The sequence below is a fragment of the Pollachius pollachius genome (assembly GCF_949987615.1).
Source record: "Pollachius pollachius genome assembly, chromosome: 2".
In the NCBI taxonomy this organism is placed as follows: domain Eukaryota; kingdom Metazoa; phylum Chordata; class Actinopteri; order Gadiformes; family Gadidae; genus Pollachius; species Pollachius pollachius.
In genome coordinates this window covers 8,656,723-8,677,630 of record NC_136935.1, presented here as the reverse complement: position 1 = coordinate 8,677,630, position 20,908 = coordinate 8,656,723, and the positions used below count along the sequence as shown (strand labels likewise).

At 48.7% G+C, this 20,908-nt stretch overlaps 1 protein-coding gene across 3 annotated transcripts; it reads right to left on the bottom strand.

The window, feature by feature from the left end:
• Window positions 1-14,961, bottom strand: kif11 (kinesin family member 11). Of its 3 annotated transcripts, none has more exons than XM_079731076.1 (27): window positions 14,888-14,961; window positions 14,661-14,788; window positions 11,025-11,154; window positions 9,401-9,498; window positions 9,149-9,227; window positions 8,472-8,657; window positions 8,019-8,143; window positions 7,770-7,860; window positions 7,244-7,389; window positions 6,859-6,955; window positions 6,492-6,587; window positions 5,403-5,491; window positions 5,229-5,316; window positions 4,919-4,992; window positions 4,140-4,233; window positions 3,982-4,053; window positions 3,759-3,894; window positions 3,306-3,478; window positions 3,100-3,225; window positions 2,800-2,958; window positions 2,476-2,561; window positions 2,223-2,383; window positions 1,622-1,740; window positions 1,254-1,473; window positions 523-686; window positions 285-386; window positions 1-206 (listed from the first exon to the last, which is right to left on the bottom strand). In XM_079731076.1, the coding sequence occupies exons 2-27, from the start codon at window positions 14,717-14,719 to the stop codon at window positions 108-110; spliced, it is 3,069 nt and encodes a 1,022-aa protein (XP_079587202.1). In that variant the 5' UTR covers window positions 14,720-14,788; window positions 14,888-14,961; the 3' UTR covers window positions 1-107. The 3 variants fall into 3 exon arrangements, with proteins under 3 accessions (XP_079587202.1, XP_079587204.1, XP_079587203.1); XM_079731078.1 differs by having other exon boundaries at window positions 1-203; XM_079731077.1 differs by having other exon boundaries at window positions 14,661-14,785; window positions 14,888-14,915.
• Between the last annotated feature and the right edge of the window lie 5,947 nt (window positions 14,962-20,908).

Genomic DNA, 20,908 nt, shown 5'->3' with positions numbered 1-20,908 from the left:
AAATTTCAAAAAACATCTTTATTGATAAAATTCTCCATCAGAGGAGCAGACACTCATCATCATCTATCTTCTATCATCCATCATCCATCATCCATCATCCATCCCGGTCAGTTGTGGGGGTGGAGCGGGTGTCTGGACTGCCTGGGCGTAGCGGGACGCTCGCGCTCCTTCACCTTCTTCCCCGCCTTCCGGCCCTCCTTCTTCTGCTGGGACAAAAGGGCCAGAGGTCAAAACAGGGGTCAGACAAGGGGTCAGACAGGGGGGGTCAAAGGTCAGCGTCTCACCTTGAAGAAGGGGATCCCTCCGTCCTTGCAGCAAACGTTCTCGTCGACGTACGAACTCTCGCTGGTGATGCTCTCGAACATCTGCTCACCCTCCAGAGAGTCCTTCACACAGACAGGGGGGAGAGACACACAGGTCAGACAGGTGGAGAGAGACAGACAGGTCAGACAGGTAGGTCAAACAGGAGGAGAGAAAGGGTTGGAGAGAGACGGGTTAAACCAGAAGCCCTTGTATACGCACCATGCTGGCCGGGCCTCCCTGCTCCTCCTCCTCCTCCTCCTCCTCCTTCAGGGCGCTCCGCAGCGCCTCCTGCTGGCTCCTCAGCCCCTCCAGGAGCTCCCCTCTGCTCCTCAGCCGCTGCACCTTCAGGGGGAACACGAACTCCCTCCTCTGGGGGGTGGAGCCTGGGAGAGGGAGGAGCAGCTACTGAACAACTGGAGGCCACACAACCCTGCTACAGTGTGCTACCAACCCCGCAACGGCGGCTAACGGCAGCTAACTCTGCTGCAGTGTGACTAAAAGCAGCTAACTCTGCTACAGTGTAGCTGACAGCAGCTATATCTGCTACAGTTTGGCTAACACCAGCTAACCCAGCTACATTGTGGCAGAACATAGCGGCTATTATCCACGACACTAACAGCAGCTAACTCTGCTACAGTGTGCCTAAAAGCAGCTAACTCTGCTACGGTGTGCCTAAAATCAGCTAACTCTGCTACAGTATGGCTAAGAGCAGCTAACTCTGCTACAGTGTGGCTAAGACCAGCTAACTCTGCTACAGTGTGGCTAAGACCAGCTAACTCTGCTACAGTGTGGCTAAGAACAGCTAACTCTGCTACATTGTGGCTAAGAGCAGCTAACTCTGCTACATTGTGGCTAACAGCAGCTAACCCTGCTACAGTGTGGCTGAACATAGCGGCTAACAGGAGCTAACCACTTACTGACTGCTTATACAGTACATTAATTGCGCCAACCTGTAGGAACATCCTTTCGTAGCTCCTCCTGCAGGAAGTTGTGCACCAGCTGGCGTCCGGTGTCCATGTGGTTCTGTAGCTCCTCCCTTTGCTCCTCTAGCCCCACCCGGTCCCGGGAAACACACCCCTGGGTTTCCCGGGCCGTTTGATTGGCTTGCTGCCGGTGTTGCTCCAGCTGTCTGGACTCCTGGAGGATCTGAGAGCAGTGGTCGTCCACACCCTGGACACACAGCGGGTAAGCACTAAGCTAGCCTAGCACCGAGCTAGACTAGCTAACACATCTACAATGGGTTAGCACCATGCTAGGCTAGCAGACAAAAGATTAGCATTTGGATGTAGCCGCAAGTGGAGCTAGTGCTCCAGCCTACCTGCTGCAGGGCTTTGACGGCGGCTGAGGTCTGGCCCTGGAGGGCCAGCTCCTCCTGGGCCTGAGAGCCGACTCGCTCGGCGGCCCTGGAGGTCCAGGCTGAGTCCCGCTCCAACAGACCTGTGGGAGGGGAGGGAGGACTTTAAATACAGTCATAGAACTACCTGGATACCTGAGCACTCACCCCTTGGCTATTGGACTGTGTCGTCTTAATGTTCAAACTAATCATGACACTGGTCATTAGTTGACCACGCTGAATGGGCAGTAGTATTAGTTCTTCGGTTGTTGTATTGGGCCAGTAGTATTATTACTCCGGTGCAGTAGAATTAGTACTCATGTGTCACAATATTATTACTCCTGTGTTGGAGGCAGTGGCATTATTACTCCTGTGTTGGGTTAGTAGTATTAGTACTCCGGTGTTGGGGTAGTAGCATTAGTACCCCTGTGTTGGGATGGGGGCAGTAGTATTAGTACTCCTGTGTTGGGGCAGCAGTATTAGTACTCCTGTGTTGTGTTGGGGCAGTAGTACAAGTACTCCTGTTTGGGTATTATATATGGAGTATAAGTACTCCTAGTATTAGCCCTCAGTAGGGGAGTCCTACCTGTGGTGGACTTCTGCATGGAGGAAACGCCCCCCGTCACCTCCTCCAGAGCCTGCAGGCCCTCCTGGCCGAGGAGCAGCAGGGACGAAGACACGGAGCGACAGGAGGAGGAGAGGAGGTCCATCTGGTAGGAGGTCCGCTCCGACACTCTACTGGACCTCCTGCACACACACCACACACCACACACACACACGTTAAGAGCTAACCCCTGTGCTTAAGGGGAGGTGAAGAGAGAAGGAGGAGGAGGACTGACTGTAGTAGGTCGGTGTGGTGGTTCTCCATGGGCTTCTCCAGGGAGGAGGAGGACTGGAGCAGCTTCAGGTAGCGTTTCTGAACCCACTACACCACGCACACACACAGAGGGACACACACACACACACAACCACAAAATTAGGAACCTCATGAACACACCCACACGGCCCCTCCCCCAGGCGCCTCCCTTCGACCCCGCCCCTCAGACTCCTCCTTCCAGGCCCCTCCTTCGACCCCGCCGTCCAGCCCCCGCCCCTTGACCCCTCCCTCCAGGCCCCGCCCCTCAGAGCCCTCCCTCCAGGCCCCGCCCCTCAGCCCTCCTCACCTCCAGGTGCTCCTCCTGCGCCAGGCGGATGTCCTCCTGGTGTTTTTGGAGCTCCGCCTGCATGGCGCCAATGCCCAGCGCGCTGGCCTCCTTCAGGTCCTCAATCTCTTGCAGCAGGTAAGCCCGCAGCATCTCCCCACTCTTCTGCATGGCCTCCACCTGCAGACAGACAGGTGTTAACACAGCGCCCCCTCTGTCCTGGAGGCCTCCACATTCAGACAGACAGGTGTTAACACAGGGTGGAAAACAGGGTCCCTTAGACCTTAATGAGGGAGAACAAGGTCAGAGGGGGAGGAGCACCTTTTGGACCAGCTCCCTCTGGCCCTCCATGCTCCTGCTGAGGGAGGAGCCCAGGTCCTGGAGCGCCGACAGACCCAGCAGCACGTGCACCTGCAGCACATCCTCCACGTCGCGCTGGCGCTCCTCCTGAGGGACACAGGGTCGGGTTAGGTCAGAGCGGCCCTGGAGAGTTACGGGGTCAAGGTCAGAGGGCAGCCAGGCCTCACCAGACACTCCAGGGACTCGTCCCTGTTCTGCAGACACAGCGCCTCCTGCTGACGGCGCCTCCCCTCGCTCTGGGCCGCGCCTTCTGACATCACCTGCCGGACTCCATCCACCAGCGTCACCATGGCGACCTGGGCCTGGCTCAGTGCCACCTGGTTCATGGAGAGAGACTCCTCTACGGGCAGGAAGGAGTCAGACACACAGAGGAGTTAAACCTCCTTAAAGACTACAGGAGTTGACATTAGGCCGGGGTTAAAGGTAGACTACAGGAGGCTTGGGAGGGCAACCTGAAGGGAGGGCTCGGATCTTTTTCAAGTTTGATACTCTCACCAAACATAGTTGAACACACTGAGTAAAACAGTGTTGAAAGTAGGAGTTAGCATAGCTACACTTCCTGATTTAAGCAGTTTAACGTAGAGGAGGTAAACATGGAGGAGGTAAACAGCGGGGCTCACCAACGGCCTGGCTGTAGCTGCTAAACATGCTCTGCTGCCTGCTGCTCTGTAGGGCGATGCTGCTCTGCATGGAGCTGAACACTCCGTCCATCCGCTGGGAGAAGCTCTGCTGCACGCCACTGTTGTGCTGCTCCACCTGCACACCACACGCCTCCGTCAGCTCCCCTCACTCCCCTTTTATCCCTCACGTCCTCTGGGCACACCATCACAGCAGGGGTCTTACCTTGGTCTTGCGGTCCAGTTTGTCTTGAAGGCCGGAGACGTGGTGGGTGCTCTCCTGAGCCGTCGACAGCAGCTACAACACAGTCAACGAACACAGCGAGTTAACCTTAAGTTATTGGGTAGTCAACGTGAGAGCGGTGAGTCGTTAACTGGTCTCACCTGGTCTGCTGTGTTGTAGAGGTTTTCCTGGGTGGAGGTGAGCGCACTGCAGATAAACCTCTCCTGCTCCAGCTCCTCCTTGGTCTTCTCCAGCCTGGAGACAACAGCAGTCAGCACAAGATGAGCACCCCAGGACTACCCTGACCCACCCCAGGACTACCCTGACCCACCCCAGGACTACCCTGACCCACCCCAGGGTAGTCCTGACCCACCCCAGGACCCAGGGCTACCCTGACAATTACAATTACAATTAGGGCATTTAGCAGACGCTTTTATCCAAAGCGACTTACATCGGTTAATATACACATTGACACACCGACAGGCAGTCAACCAGGCTGCAGCCAGCTCGTCAGGAGCAGTTAGGGTTCTTGCTGTGTCTTGCTCAGGGACACATCAACACTCAGCTAGGAGGAGCTGGGGATCGAACTAGCAACCTTTCGGTTACAAGACAACTGCTCTACCTCCTGAGGTAGAGCAGCTCCTCTCCTCCTAAGCCGACCCAACCTACCCCAGGGCTACCCTGACGCACCCCAGGGCTACCCTGACCCACCCCAGGGCTACCAGGTCCATGTGGTTTAGAGCCCCACCAGACCAGGTCAACGTGGTTAAGAGCCCCACCAGACGAGGTCTACGTGGTTTAGAGCCCCACCAGACCAGGTTTACGTGGTTTAGAGCCCCACCAGACCAGGTCTACGTGGTTTAGAGCCCCACCAGACCAGGTCTACGTGGTTTAGAGCCCCACCAGACCAGGTCTGCGTGGTGGTCCTGTTTTATGTTACCTCTGCTCCTTCTGCTCAAGGTCTACGGTGAACTGGTCCAGACGGTCCCGCTGGTCCTCAAACAGCTCCGTCATCTGGAGGGAGACAGGGGTGAGAAACCAGTGCTCACAGGGACAGACAGACACGCAGGGAGACAGACACACACACACACACAGACAGACACAGGGAAACAGACAGACACACACAGGGAGACAGAGAGACAGGTAGAGAGACCTAGAAACATGTGTAGAGAGACCTAGGAGACAGGTAGACATGTGGAGAGACATCGAGACAGGTAGAGAGACCTAAAGACACAGGTAGAGAGTCCAACCTTTCGGAGCTCCTCCTCCATGACAGAGATCTGTCCAGCGTACTCCCCACTCTGCTCGTCCTGCAGCGAGAGGCGGGACACCATGCTCCTAGGGAGACCACACCTTTATGAGAACACCGCTTCAACATAAAAGCCCTCCTGGAGCCAACCAGATTTAAAAATAAGAGTCCTTACTCGTAGCTCTCAGAGGACAGGTACACTCCGTTCTTCTCCCGTGTGGCGGCAAGGTCTTTCTTCAGACGCTCAATCTCTTCTGTGTACTCCTGGAGAGGCCCCACACACACACATCAATACACCACCTCCATACATATACATCACCTATATATACTAGGGATGTGAATAACTCCAATTTTTCATGGTTGAATAATCGGTGGGTGGTATGAACGAATAATCGATTATTCGATGTGTGCCGACATTCACAAGGGCAGCCATGGATCATTGGCAAGAAATCACTTAATATCTAAACGCAAAACAACAACTACCTGCTAAGTAGTTCCAGTCAAATTGTCTGTTCAGCCCTCAAAACGAGAGCTGGTAAATTGTGAAAAATGCATTAAACTGTAATCCGAAAACGCGGTTATATGCTATAGTCCCTACAGTATCTGTGGTATAAAGGCTGAATCGCGACGGTCTACTTTCAACATAAAGAGTACGTATTTATAATTTGAAATTCATCCCAGCCTTCATACCATAAGGTCTATAGCATATAACCGCGTTGTCTGATTACAGTTTAATGTAACAGTAAGCTGACAACATCGCTAGTTAACACCGCAACTGCAAATTAACCGCACAGAGATAACCATGGCAACCGGTCAAACAAATTTTCTTATGGCGATAATTCTGCGTGTACATCCGCCGGGTTGATAAACAAATAAACCCCCTATAAATGAATGGTCTTCATTTATTTTCTATGGCAAGTGACCGTGGTATAAGCGGGATAATGCCCTTGGACACCTGTCCAACATTAGTTCCATCCATAAATTCTTGTTTATTTGAATTGGGAACATTTTTTTACGGTCCAAATGTTAAAAATCGACTTTGACCCTCGGGAACGAATAATCATTAATCGAATATTCTGACCCATCCCTAATATATACACACACGCACATCAATACTGTATGGTAAATGTACATGGCTATGGTGTGGGGGTTCTTAATGTGGTAAATGTACATGGCTGTGGGAGCGTTTGATGTTCTAAATGCATAGGGATCTGGGTGTGGGGGCTCTTCATATGTTAAATGCACAGGGCTCTTATTGTGGTACCTTGATGAGGGTGCGTTTGGTGAGCTTCTGGTTGACCTCCGGTTTGTTCATGATGTTCTTGGCCCGGCTGGCGTACTCCAGGGTGCTCATGGTCTCCTAGATGGGGTCAAAGGTCAGCCATCAGCTGCCAACATAATGAAGACAGTAATAATAATAATAATAATAATAATAATAATAATAATAATCTATGCTACGGCTAGTCTGTGTGTATGACATTAGCTGTCCCCGACCAAGAACCTTGTTAACCTAGCTACCCTAGACTAGCTACCCCAGCCTAGTTATCCTAGCCTGGCTAGCACAGCATAGTTATCCTAGCCCAGCCTGGTTAGCCTATCCTGGCTACCCTAGCCTGGCTATCCCAGCGTACCTCCAGGTTGCTAGAGGAGGGCGACACCGTGGCGATGATTGAGGTCTTGGTGCGGCCGCCCAGCGAGTCCTGCAGGATGCGGGTCAGCTTGGACTCCCTGGGGAGCACAGACAACGGGTTGGTCATCACCATGAAAACATGGTGGTCAACACCATGACAACATCAACCTGCCTACCGTCATGTACTAGAACTAGCACTACTAGAAGTAGTATTACCTGTAGGTTATGTGGGGTAGTATTAGTAATAGGATTAGGATTATTATTACCTGTAGGGTATGTGGGGTAGTTTTAGTAGTAAGATTAGGATTATTATTACCTGTCTGTTATGTGGGTTAGTATTAGTAGTATTACCTGTAGGGTATGTGGGGTAGTATTAGTAGCATTACCTGTAGGGTATGTGTGGACGTTTCTCAACCAGAGCGTTGATGACGCGGCCCAGCGTCAGCAGTGATTGGTTAATGTTTCCCGCCTCTCTGGCTCTCTTGTCCACCGCTCCCGAACGCCCGATGTTCTCGCTGCCGGCCAAGTCCACCTGAGAAGGAACAGGCGGATGTACATTGGAGCTGTGTTCAGGTGGAGGTACAGTGGGGCTGTGTTCAGGTGGAGGTACAGTGGGGCTGTGTTCAGGTGGAGGTACAGTGGGGCTGTGTTCAGGTGGAGGAGGTGAGGCTGTGTTCAGGTAGAGGAGGTGAGGCTGTGTTCAGGTAGAGGTACAGTGAGGCTGTGTTCAGGTGGAGGTACAGTGAGGCTGTGTTCAGGTGGAGGTACAGTGAGGCTGTGTTCAGGTGGAGGTACCGCGGGGCTGTGTTCAGGTGGAGGTACAGCGGGGCTGTGTTCAGGTGGAGGTACAGTGAGGCTGTACCTCTGCACGTGTGAGTACATGTGGTTGATAAATGAAGCCCAGGTGTTTACCAGGTTGAGCTTGCCGATCTTCACCAGCTCCTCCCCGTCCAGGTTCACCTCCTTCATGTGGATGGTGACGGAGAACACAGAGTGGGAGCGACTGCCGAGGGGGAGGGGTTACAGAGGGGGAGGGGTTACAGAGGGGGAGGGGTTACAGCAGTCAGGTCAACGTGTATAGACCAGACAACACACCTGTACTACCAGGGACCAGACTAGCGTGTCACCCGGACTAGCGCGTCACCCGGACTGGCGAGTTACCTGGAGTAGGCGTTCATGAGGGTGGAGGCCGTCTTCCTCTTGGCCGACCCCCTCTTGAGGATCTGGTAGACCTCGTCCTTGTTGTGGACCACCACCTCCTCCAGGCCTTTCACCACCACCCCCCGCTGAAACACACACACACACCGTTACCCCACGCTGTAACACACCATCACCCCCCTGCTGAAACACACAATGTTACCCCACGCTGTAAGACACACCGCTACACCAGCCCCCCGCCCGCAGAAACACACACAATTACCCCACGATCAGCCCCCGTTGAAACCCACACCATCACCACCCGCTGAAACACACACACACCATCACCGAAACACAAACTTACACCACCCTCCCCATGCTGCAACACACACACCGTTATAACCCCCCTCCCTGTTACACACACACACACACACACACACACACACCCCGTAATACCACTCTCCCCCACTGTACCACCTTGTTGCGGGGGTCGTCGAACAGCTGCAGGCGTTCTGTGATGTCATCGCTGGTACTGAGCAGGTCAAACAGCTCCTCGTTGTAGATCTCAAGCAGAGACACCTTGACGGAGAACTCGGTGTTGTTCTCAGAGAGCTTCTCAAAGATCTGGTGCAGGGTCCTGGGGATGATGCCTGCTTGGGGGTCCTGCACACACAGCCAGACAGTCGGACATGAGGTCAACAGCATGATTGGGTCCTTTAGAGGTGGTATGCAGAGCCCTGCAAGACTCTATTGGCAGTCGGGAGCCGGCCGGGCGGCTTCATCTCCTAAAGACCCCCAACCTAAAACCACACCCGACATCATGAGCTGACGTCACCTCGGCTGACCTCTCCATCCACGGGGAAGAGGCAGTACTGTGCGTTACCTGGTCAGCAGTATAAAGTATCTACAAAAACTCTGCATTGAGGGGTTTAGGGGGTCCGTAGTATACAGTATGTATAAGTACTCTGGTGGTCAGCAGTATACAGTATGTATCAGCAGTATATAGTATGTATAAGTACTCTGGTGGACAGCAGTATACAGTATTCATCAGCAGTATACAGTATGTATCAGCAGTATACAGTATGTATCAGCAGTATACAGTATGAATCAGCAGTATACAGTATGAATCAGCAGTATACAATATGCATCAGTACCTCCTCCCAGGTGAACTGCTCTCCTTCGCTCCTCTCTCCCTCCATGGTGAAGGTCTTCCCTGTCCCTGTCTGACCGTACCTGGAGAACAGGACGCACAACATGACACAACATCACACCAATACATGCAACAGCACATCCCACACCACATTATACCCATACACACAACATGACACACAAACACAAACACACACACCACATCATACCGATGCCCAGAGGTCATTGCGTCACACAAGGCCGCCAACACCACTCACGCGAACACGGTGCAGTTGTATCCCATGATGACCTCGTCCAGGATGGGGCAGACCACACCCCGGTAAACGTCAATCTGCTTCGCCGACTGGCCAAACACCTGAGAGAGAAAGAGAGAGTTACACCTGACACATAGAGCAAGAGAGTTACACCTGACAGAGTGAGAGAGAAAGATAGAGACAGACAGAGACCTGACACGGAGAGAGAGAGAGACCTGACACCAATGTTTCCCATACATAGACCAATGTGTGGCGCAGCGCCACAGAAACAACACTGAGATTCACCCGCTCCTCCTCTCAACGCGCCTACAAAGGAAAACCCGAAGCAGCGGGATATTTGGCACAGTGCAGACGGTCGGCGACATCTGGAGTTTACCAATGTGTGCTCAAACACACCTGCCCAAAATTATTGTTGACTCAGAAAAGATAATGTTAGCCTTATGAACTCAACGTTATTGATATTGAACATCCCGCACCCCAAGTCAGCATAGACAACTTGGTAACGGATTTTTTTTATATAGTTTAGATTATTATAGTTTACATCGATTACGGTGTTAAACTGGGTACCCCCAGCCCGTTCTGCCGGCGATTTGAATTCGCTGTGCAGCAGGGGCTGGAGAGCAATACATTTCTTTCTGTTTCCGATCCCCTTTTACTGGAGCCAACCACCAATCACCTTTTCCCCCTTGCGCGCTAATGGCTGGGTTAACACAATGACGACAGGGAAGCGATTGCTGCGATCGAAGCGAACGTTGGTCTGATAGTTTGAAGGACTTATTATTTTTATTATTATTTTTATATTGTTAAATGAGCAATCGCGAAATCCCCCACTCCCCCTTGACACAGAGAGAGAGACTTAACAGAGAGAGAAAGACTTGACACAGAGAGAGAAAGACTTGACACAGAGAGAGAGACTTGACAAAGAGAGAGAGAGACTTGACACAGAGAGAGAGACACTTGACACAGAGAGAGAGACTTGACAAAGAGAGAGAGAGACTTGACAAAGAGAGAGAGAGACTTGACAAAGAGAGAGAGAGACTTGACACAGAGAGAGAGAGACTTGACAAAGAGAGAGAGACTTGACACAGAGAGCGAGAGACTTGACACAGAGAGCGAGAGACTTGACACAGAGAGAGACTTGACACAGAGAGAGACTTGACACAGAGAGAGAGACTTGACAGAGAGAGAGAGAGACTTGACACAGAGAGAGACTTGACACAGAGAGAGAGACTTGACACAGAGAGAGAGACTTGACACAGAGAGAGAGACTTGACACAGAGAGAGAGAGAGACTTGACACAGAGAGAGAGAGAGAGACTTGACAGAGAGAGAGAGAGAGAGACTTGACAGAGAGAGAGAGAGAGAGACTTGACAGAGAGAGAGAGAGAAACTTGACAGAGAGAGAGAGAGACTTGACACACAGAGAGAGACTTGACACACAGAGAGAGAGACTTGACACAGAGAGACTTGACAGAGAGAGAGAGAGACTTGACACAGAGAAAGAGACTTGGAGCCTGTAGGAGACAGACAGCCATATGTAGTGGTGCCTGGGTCCATCCCTATGTTGTAAAGACCCCAGACTCCTGGACCACATGGCCCATGGATCAGGACCCCCCAGGGGGACTCACCATGTCAAAGGTGTAGGTCTTCCTGGTTGCCTTGTCATTGTGCCCCCCGTTCTTCAGAGTCACCTCCTTCCTGTTCGGCTCACAGTCCACCACGCAGGGGGAGCTCTTCCTCTCAGCGGCGTTGAACGGTCTGCCAGGAGGAGACCACAGAGATATGCTTTAGTTTCCGCCGTCTCCTCCCAGCAGATACACAAGTAGGGCCTGCACTTCAGTCCCACTGTACCAACACACATTGGCCCATCATAACCTACCCACCAGGGCTTTAACAATATGCGTATCGAAACCGAAATCGCGACAGTCAAAGCCACAAACCTGTCTCACGGTGTGAGAAGGCAGAAGCGCGACATGCCCTTTCTAACTCCCATTATCCTTCCAGTCAAGACCCAGCCATGTGATATGAGCTGTTAGTGCCAGGGTTTCCGTTGTACGGTAATAGAAAAATTAAATGTCAGACAAAATTGCATCTCTCCGGTCAAATTGTCAGATTGAAATTAGCCAATCTGTCTAAACAATAGTCTGCGACTGATTATGTCATTATTTAAGATACATAGCCTAATAAGAAGGGAAAATAGGATGTTTGACCGAAAACGAAACCTATGCAGGTCACTTTGACCGGCACTGTTGTCTCTAGCGGGAACGCTGGTTAGTGCTACCAAACTATTCAAATTACTATTATTTATTTGACATTAATATTTTCAAATACGTAAGCCTAAACCACAAAACTAGTTAAGGGTTTTTGCCTATCTGCAAGCATCCTCCAACTGCAATCTTTATTTATTTATTCATTTTGCTATAGGCCTACTTTACTAGTATTCTTTCTTTTCAAATCTGTTCAGTGTTCTAAATTATTTGTTATTAAATGTTACATTAATTAAATTGTTATAGAAGTGTTGCTTAAATAAAATGCTTTTTAAATTCAAAAAAATCGTGGGATGAATCGAACCGTGGGTCAAAAATCGTGATACCAACCGAATATTGAGTTGGTGTATCGTTACAGCCCTACTACCCACCAACCTCATTACACACAAACACACACACAGAATATGATCTGACCGCATAATAGCGGAGTGTAGAATCACCACGGGTTATTATATGATATCTGGTAAGAAGTAAAACACTAGGCTCTATTGTGAAAATTTAAAGATCCAACTAGAAAATAATGCATTTCCTGCAGAAAAACACAATTAAGTACAATACAAAAATAAAGTTAGCAACGCTAATAAATGTCATTTGTAAAATAAGTGTTATCTGTTTAATGTTATTTCGTCTTGTGACGCTCAATGAATGAGCGCGAATGTTCATGTACCTTCCTACGTCATCGCTCGAAAAAAAAAAAAAAACTGAAAATAACCACAAAGGTAAAGTTTCAATAGCGTCGCCATTATTGACTCTAGAGCCCCAAAACTTGTTCCATATAAGTATGGCCTCTTTATGGTAATACAACCTTTATTTCTGAAAAATATATTTTTTCTTATTTTTTAGGATTTTTTATTTAGCAACAATTTCAATAGCGTCGCCATTATTAACTCTAGAGCCCCAAAACTCTTTCCATAGAGGCATGGCCTCTTTATGGTCCTACTACAACCTTTAGCTAAGGTTCTGTGTGTTAGCTAAGGTTCTGTGTGTTAGCTAGTAGCGTCACCATTATTGACTCTAGAGCCCCAAAACTTGTTCAATAGAGGCATGGGCTCTTTTGGTCCTACTACAACCTTTGTGATGGGGAGAGGGGAGGGAGTGGGAAGATGCATGGGTTGGAGGCACAGACCTTTTAGATGTTGTAGTATTTGTGTTATGTGATTTTACTGTATAGGGTGGTTGTTGATATTATATATTTTTTGTTAAATATATGTAAATAATTGTTTTAAAGATTATACTTGTTATGTTCAATCTCTCCATATTTCCGCTGCTCATTACAAATGTACTGTATGTACACCCTTCTGGTGCCGGCAGACACATAGAAACCTCGCTTTTTAAGATTGCGAGCGGGAAAAAACATTTCTCCTCCGCTGCTGCAACTCCATCCTAGGGGAAACACTGGTGGTACTAACTATAGTAGTCAGTCGAGGCTTCTCCAGTGAGGAGAAGGAGGAAGATCCTCCTTAACATTTTTGAGAATAAAAAATGTAGATTGTTCAGACTACATTAATGAATTAATGCCCTTAAATAGGACTACTTTAATGCCTTTGTATATGTTATGTTCCGTTTCCCTGGGTAAAGGGACATTAGCATCCCCTATCGCCTATTGACAATTACTTCAGGGAGGACGTTCCTCCCTCAGTCTCCATTGACTCCCATTCATTTCCACGAAAGTGTTGGCGGCCGGTGAATAACATGGGGTTCAATGGGAGAGAGGTGGAAAGTCCTCCTCTGACTGGGTGTGACTAGCTAAGGGATCTGGATCCAACCTACGTCTATTCACAAATAGGCTGAAGCCCTGGTTGCGCTATGAACCAATAAGCAGGACTCCTGGCTGTGGAGCAGCCCAGAGAGAGGGGTTATCCCCTTAAGTCTATGCTACGAGAACCAACGAGCCCGCTCAGTCGAATGCCTCGTTTCCACCGAGCGGTGCGCTACTGTTCGTTGCGGTATAGTGCGGCTCTGTTCGCTTATATTGACGTTTCCGTAGCCCGAGGCCAGGCAAGGCTGCCCTTGGCTGGGCTGCCCGCGGCCGAGCTGCGAGCCCGCGAGGAGGGTTGACTTGATCTATAAATGAAGTCCCCTCATTCTTAATTAGTCCCTCATTATTAATTATTCTTAATTAACACCATAACCAACATTCTGAAACATCCATTAAAATCCTTTGCCTCAAACAATGTTAGGCTTGCAGCCCATGTAAATAGTTGTGAAATAATGTTCTTGTTGTTCTTTTAATTTTGTTACTGTTAATAGTTTGTTACTCTGACCATTGTTTGATATTTTGAAAGGATGTCAGTAAATGATTCAGAGCATGATGCATATTAAATGGCATACTTTTGGTATTGTGTCTTTATTTTTCTTAAAACAATTGTAGCTGAACATAACATAGCCAAATTACAACCAATAGCTTTAGTCATTGAGGGCAATAATAGGCCCAATGATGCCTGATTTGACTAATTGGCTTTGCATCCTTTCCTTCTGCCCTTGTAGTCCAATACATGATGCCCACCAGCGTTTAAAGTACAATGCTGCCACTGCTGGACTTGTATCAATTCACATAATTATCCCATCCTGCTATTTTGTAGTTCAGCAAAACACCCTGAAACAACTTGAGCGTCACATACTTTGGCCACTAACGGTGCGGGCAGGCCAATGGCAACCAATCACGCAGTCCTTCCTCCCTCACTTTAAAAACCACCAGCCGCCACTGATAGTAGTAGTACTACTAACTGTCGTAGTAATGGTAGTAGCCGAAGTAGTATTTGCTGAAGTAGCAGTAGTAGTAGAGGTTCTAGCTGAAGAAGTAGTAATGGTAGTGGAAGTGGTAGTATGAGCAGGAGTACTAAAAGCAGTAGTAGTAGTGGTGGTTAGCTTTAGTGATAGCCACCTCGGGCTGCAGCGACGAGACAAATTTAAGATACGAATTGTTCTTAAACCCTAACCCCCCCGGGTCCCAAGACTCCCCCGATGAGCAACCAGACGCCCCCCGAGTAGCCTCACCTGCACCGTACCGCCACCTTGATGTTGCTGCCCCGCTCGTCTCTCTTCAGACTCGACATGTTGACCCCTGGTCTCGGTCCTGGTCTTGGTGCTGGTCTCGGTCCTGGTCCTGGTCCTTCTCGGTACTGCTGGAGAACAGAGACGTCGTATAACCGAGGTTTTATCTCATTAGCTTGCTTGGGCTAATAAACAATAACAGCCTGATGCTAGCTGAAAAAGCCTCTTACCTGAATCGAACTAACGTCAACCCGGAGCGACGACTGGCGCGCTCTGCCGCTCCCCCAAAATCAAACTGAACGTTCAAAAGTCATCCGACCAATAGCAGGACAGGACAGTGTACCGGCCAACGCCATTGGCCAGACGGGACGGGATTTTTTTATGTGGTTAACAAGCTTTATTGACAAACATGGTAGGAACGCTACACAGAAAATTAGTACTGTTTCGTTACCCTTATAGCGCAATTGCCTAAGTCAAATTGTAAGGTTATTCTTGTAATTTGAGTAAAAAATGCATGAATCAAATAGATGACTTAGGCAGATAGCGATTAAGGAATGTAAAAAGCACTCCGGATTAGGTTTAGGATACAGCCAATGAGCCACATTGAAGTTAGGTAGTAACACAATTTGGCCAAAATATGAATTAGACAACTATGCTATGAGGCTAACGATTTGTATTACATTTGTAATTAAAATACAAATACAAGAGCACTAAAAATACCGTTAATTTATTCAAAAAATGTATTGAAGTTACTATCATAACGATAAATATAATACATAGGTATAATTTATACCGTATAAATTATATATTATATATATACAGGGTGCGATTTGCCGGTGGGGATGGTGGGGATTATCCCCCCCTCTGGTTTACACGTCCTACCCTCTGCTGAATTATTTTTATCCTCGGTGGGGATAAAAATTATCCCCCCCAACCAAAGTATTTTCACCATTACATCGTAATAATTAACAACCAAAATACACAAGGTCCGTCTTCATTTTGAAACATTTTAAAATGTTTCTCAAAATTATCCCCCCCTCTGGTTTTTTCACAAATCGCACCCTGTATATATATATATAATATATAATTTATACCTATGTATTATATTTGTCGTTATGATATATATATATATATATATATATATATATATACATACATAAATATTATCTGCCGTTATTATAGTAACTTCAATAATTTTTATAAACTATTAACGGTATTTTTTGTATTCTTGTGTTTGTATTGTAATTTAATTGTAATATATACCGGTAATTAATAAATAAATCATATACAAACCGGTAATATCACGTGCATGTGTTTGTGTGTGTGTGTGTGTTTTTGTGTGTGTGTCTTTGCATGGGTGTGTGTTTGGGGGGGGAAGGGGTTGTGTTTGCTTGTGTGTGCGTGTGTGTGTGTGTGTGTTTGCTTGTGTGTGTGGGAGTGTGTTTGTGTGTGTGTGTGGGGGGGGGAGTTTGTTTGTGTGTGTGTGTGTGTAAGACATCTATGTTTATTTCCTTGTCTTGCTCTCTCCCCCCAAATCTCCCCCCAAATCTCTCTCTCTCTCTCTCTCTCTCTCTCTCTCTCTCTCTCTCTCTCTCTCTCTCTCTCTCTATGTCTCTCTTTCTTTGTCTCGTCCCACTCACACCCTGGGTGACGATGACCTCTTCCGGGGGCGAGCGAGGAGGCAGGAGCGGGTAACTTCAGTCTCTCACTTCGCTCTCGGAGCGAGGACTCGCTTTACCGCTCCCTCCGTCCCCTCGCTCAGAACCAGAGCCGAGACCACCATCTCAACGCCAGGTAACCTCGCTGTGTGTGTGTGTGTGGTGTGTGTATGTGTATGTGTATGTGTATGTGTATGTTTGTGTGTGTGTGTGTGTGTGTGTGTGTGTGTGTGTCTGTGTGTGTGTGTGTGTGTGTGTGTGTGTGTGATAGGGGTAGAGAATCCAGAACAGAATATCATTTTTTAAATAAGTGAAACGTAGAATACGATGGACCACCAGAAACTGGCCATATATTATATTGCATCATAAATTGTATGTTATCACATATTACATAATATCAGATAAAGATTATATAAAGATATCAAAGAGTACTGTTTAGACCTTATATATCCAGAACAATTAAAACATTTTTGAGCAGATGGACTTTCTCTTGCTGCACTAGACCCTCTGTATACTTATAGTAATAATGAGAATTACTGTTGTAATGCTTATATTACTTCCCTTTACATTATTTATATTTATAAACAGTGTCTGTATCTTTTTTCTTTGTCGATTGTATTTATATGACAACTTATCATCATGTTTGTTGATTATGTTTAATGATCATATATGATACTTTTTTTGTTGATTGTATTGACATGATATATCATATTTAATGTAGGACACCGTATTTAGCGTATTTTCTAGGTTATGATAAAAACAATTAGTGACATCTTTAAGAGTAGGGTTAGGGTATAGGGGGGAGGACAGTGAATGCATCTCATAATTATCGCCAGCCTTGCTCTATTGGTGAGGTGTTCAACGGCTCATTGTTAGCGTCAGAGCACCCGAGCGCCCATTGTGCTGCTGGACCAGCAGAGACCAGCAGAGACACCTCTTTCTGTTTACAACTTTAATCCATGGTTTCCTCCGCGAACAGCAGACAAAGATTTGAAGAGTTAAAGTTGAAACTTTCTATATCCTTGTTTCATTCATTCACACAATATCCAGAAGCAACTTCAATGTACCATGAATATTCAATAGCAGGTCTGATAGTTAGCTTCTGCTGCTAGCCCCTAGCTTCTGGTATTGTGTTCTAATGGAGCCAGTACCCTTTAGCAGGGCTGGAGCCTGTAACCTGTAGCGGGGCTGTACCCTTGAGCGGGGCCAGAGTCTGTACGCTTTAGCGGGGCTGTACCTTGTACCCTGTAGAGGGGGCCAGTACCCTTTAGCGGGACTGGAGCCTGCACCCTGTAGTTGAGCTGGAGACTGTACCCTGTAGCGGGGCTGGAGCCTGTAACCTGTAGCAGGGCTGTACCCTGTACCCTGTAGAGGGGGCCTGTACCCTGGAGTGGGGCCGGAGCCTGTACCCTGTAGCGGGGCTGTACCCTGTACCCTGTAGAGGGGGCCTGTACCCTGGAGCGGGGCCGGAGCCTGTACCCTGTAGCGGGGCTGTACCCTGTACCCTTTTGCGGGGCCGGAGCCTGTACCCTGTAGCGGGGCTGTACCCTTTACCCTGTAGCGGGGCTGTACCCTGTACCCTGTAGCGGGGCCGGAGCCTGTACCCTGTAGCGGGGCTGGAGCTTGTTCCCTGTAGCGGGGCCGGAGCCTGTACCCTGTAGCGGGGCAGTACCCTGTACCCTGTAGCGGGGCTGGAGCTTGTACCCTGTAGCGGGGCTGTACCCTGTACCCTGTAGAGGGGGCCTGTACCCTGGAGCGGGGCTGTACCCTGTACCCTGTAGCGGGGCTGGAGCTTGTTCCCTGTAGCGGGGCCGGAGCCTGTACCCTGTAGCGGGGCCGGAGCCTGTACCCTGTAGCGGGGCAGTACCCTGTACCCTGTAGCGGGGCTGGAGCTTGTACCCTGTAGCGGGGCCGGAGCCTGTACCCTGTAGCGGGGCTGGAGCCTGTACCCTGTAGCGGGCTGCGGGGCCGGACCAAGACCCAGTCTCAAACTGCCACTCTATAGGATGGAGATGGAGAGAGAGATCCATTCATTATCTGGTTAATACACCACAACACTACACACACAGCATAACACAACACACAGAACCACACACTAGACTACAACACTACACACACGAAACTGAACACACAACACAACACATAGAACCACACACTATAATACATAACTAAAGACACAACATAATACAACACAACACACAGAAGCGCACACTACGATAGACCACTGCACAAACAACACTACTATAAAACACCACACACAACCCTAAACACAAAGCACTACACACAACTTACAGAACCGCACTCCAGCATAACAAACTAAAGACAACACACACAACACTTTGCTACACACAAAACACAACACACCCTACACGCTTACTCAGAACAACGTAGGACCCACCCTGTGGGCGAGGGGGGGGGGGGCAGGGGGTCCGGGGAGCAGCCGGCTGAGTGGCGGTCCGGAGGTGGACAAAGATCCATATCCACACAACACACACGTGACACATGATTAATCGGCAGGTTGCGCCCCAGCGGCCCAATAGACCATGTGACCCGCCCCCCTGCCCGGGCCGCTCCGAGGAGCGTGGGCGAAGGTGCAGGAGGGCACCCATCCACCCAGGGAGGGGGGTTGTGTGTGTGTGTGTGTGTGTGTGTGAGAGACTGAAAGTGTGTGTGAGACAGTGTGTGTGTGTGTGTGAGAGCATGAGTGTGTGTGTGTGTGTGTGTGTGTGCGTGTGTGTGTGTGTGTGTGTGTGTGTGTGTGTGAGAGAGAGCTTGAGTGTGTGTGTGTGTGTGAGAATGAGAGTGTGTGTGCGTGTTTGTGTGCGTTTGTGAGACTGAGGGTGTGTGTGTTTGAGACTGAGAGTGTGTGTGTGCAGGGGGGGGGGGGGGTGAGAGAGTGTGTAAGCTTAACTGAAGAAATTATGTTTCATTACTGAATGTCACCGAAAGTTATTCTGCACGTCTTAGATAGAGTTAGATAGAGTTAGAGAGAGAGAGAGAGAGAGAGAGAGAGAGAGAGAGAGAGAGAGAGAGGGAGAGTTCACCAGTGTCTATTGTGAGTTGTGAATCAGCGTGAATGAGTGAACTTATTAAATTATAATGTAGTCATACTCCAATGTTCTGTGTGTGTGTGTGTGTGTGTGTGTGTGTGTGTGTGTGTGTGTGCGTGCGTGTGGGACCTCCATCTGTCAGAAGGTGGGCGGCCCCCAAACCAACATTTTTGTATCTGTGGGCGTTCAAAAGACTGGCGAGAGAGAGGGGGGAGAGGGGGAGAGACAGGGCGTAGAGAGAGGGAGAGAGGGAGAATGAAACCTCTCTTTGTGTATTTGAGATGTTAGTGTTAAGATAAACCTCATTTCTTATGCTTACTATAAATATAATTACATAATATAATTATAATTCTCGCTTATTATTATTAATATTACCATTATTATTTTTATAATGGGGGCTGAGGAATTTTATATAATCATTCATCAATTTTAAGCTTCAAAAATAAAAATAAAAGGATGATCAAATTTATTTATACATAAATTAATTATTCTTAATTATATTTTAGATAGCACCCTTACCCTAATTCTGTATAATATATAATATGTAGAATTATAATAATTCATATTCATAAAAAAGATAATATCTATCAATGATTATATTGTTATAAGATATGTTAAGATAAAGAATTAATCTCAAACCAATCTAAATAAATAATGTAAACGATTCATTTTAGATATAAATGACATATTGGTAATGATAGACAATGTGTGTGTGTGTCACCCAAACTAATGATGACACGTTTGCATGCTTATTTTCTTCTTCTATTTCTATTCCTTGTAACTGATTTGTATTATAACGATCATCATCATCATCATCATCATCATCATCATCATCATCATATGGTAAAACAAGCACCCCTCCCTCAGACTGTATCACCTGGTCCACCAGGTGGGTCTCATACCTTCTCCTCTGGTCCACAGGAGGCCACGCCCACATCTCCACCAGCACCACCCAACGCACCACCCGACGCCCTGCAGAGCCAGGGTGGGGTTACCAAAGGAGAGAGGAGAGGGGTCCAGGAGAGAGGAGAGGGGTCCAGGAGAGAGGAGAGGGGTCCAGGAGAGAGAGAGGGGTCCAGGAGAGAGGAGAGGGGTCCAGGAGAGAGGAGAGAGGAGAGGAGAGGGGCCCAGGAGAGAGAGAGGGTTCCAGGAGAGAGGAGAGGGGTCCAGGAGAGAGGAGAGGGGTCCAGGAGAGAGAGAGGGGTCCAGGAGAGAGGAGAGGGGTCCAGGAGAGAGGAGAGAGGAGAGGAGAGGGGCCCAGGAGAGAGAGAGGGTTCCAGGAGAGAGGAGAGGGGTCCAGGAGAGAGGAGAGGGGTCCAGGAGAGAGAGAGGGGTCCAGGAGAGAGCGGGGTCCAGGAGAGAGAGAGGGGTCCAGGAGAGAGGAGAGGGGTCCAGGAGAGAGAGGGGTCCAGGAGAGAGAGAGGGGTCCAGGAGAGAGGAGAGGGGTCCAGGAGAGAGAGAGGGGTCCAGGAGAGAGGAAAGGGGTCCAGGAGAGAGAGAGGGGTCCAGGAGAGAGGAGAGGGGTCCAGGAGAGAGGAGAGAG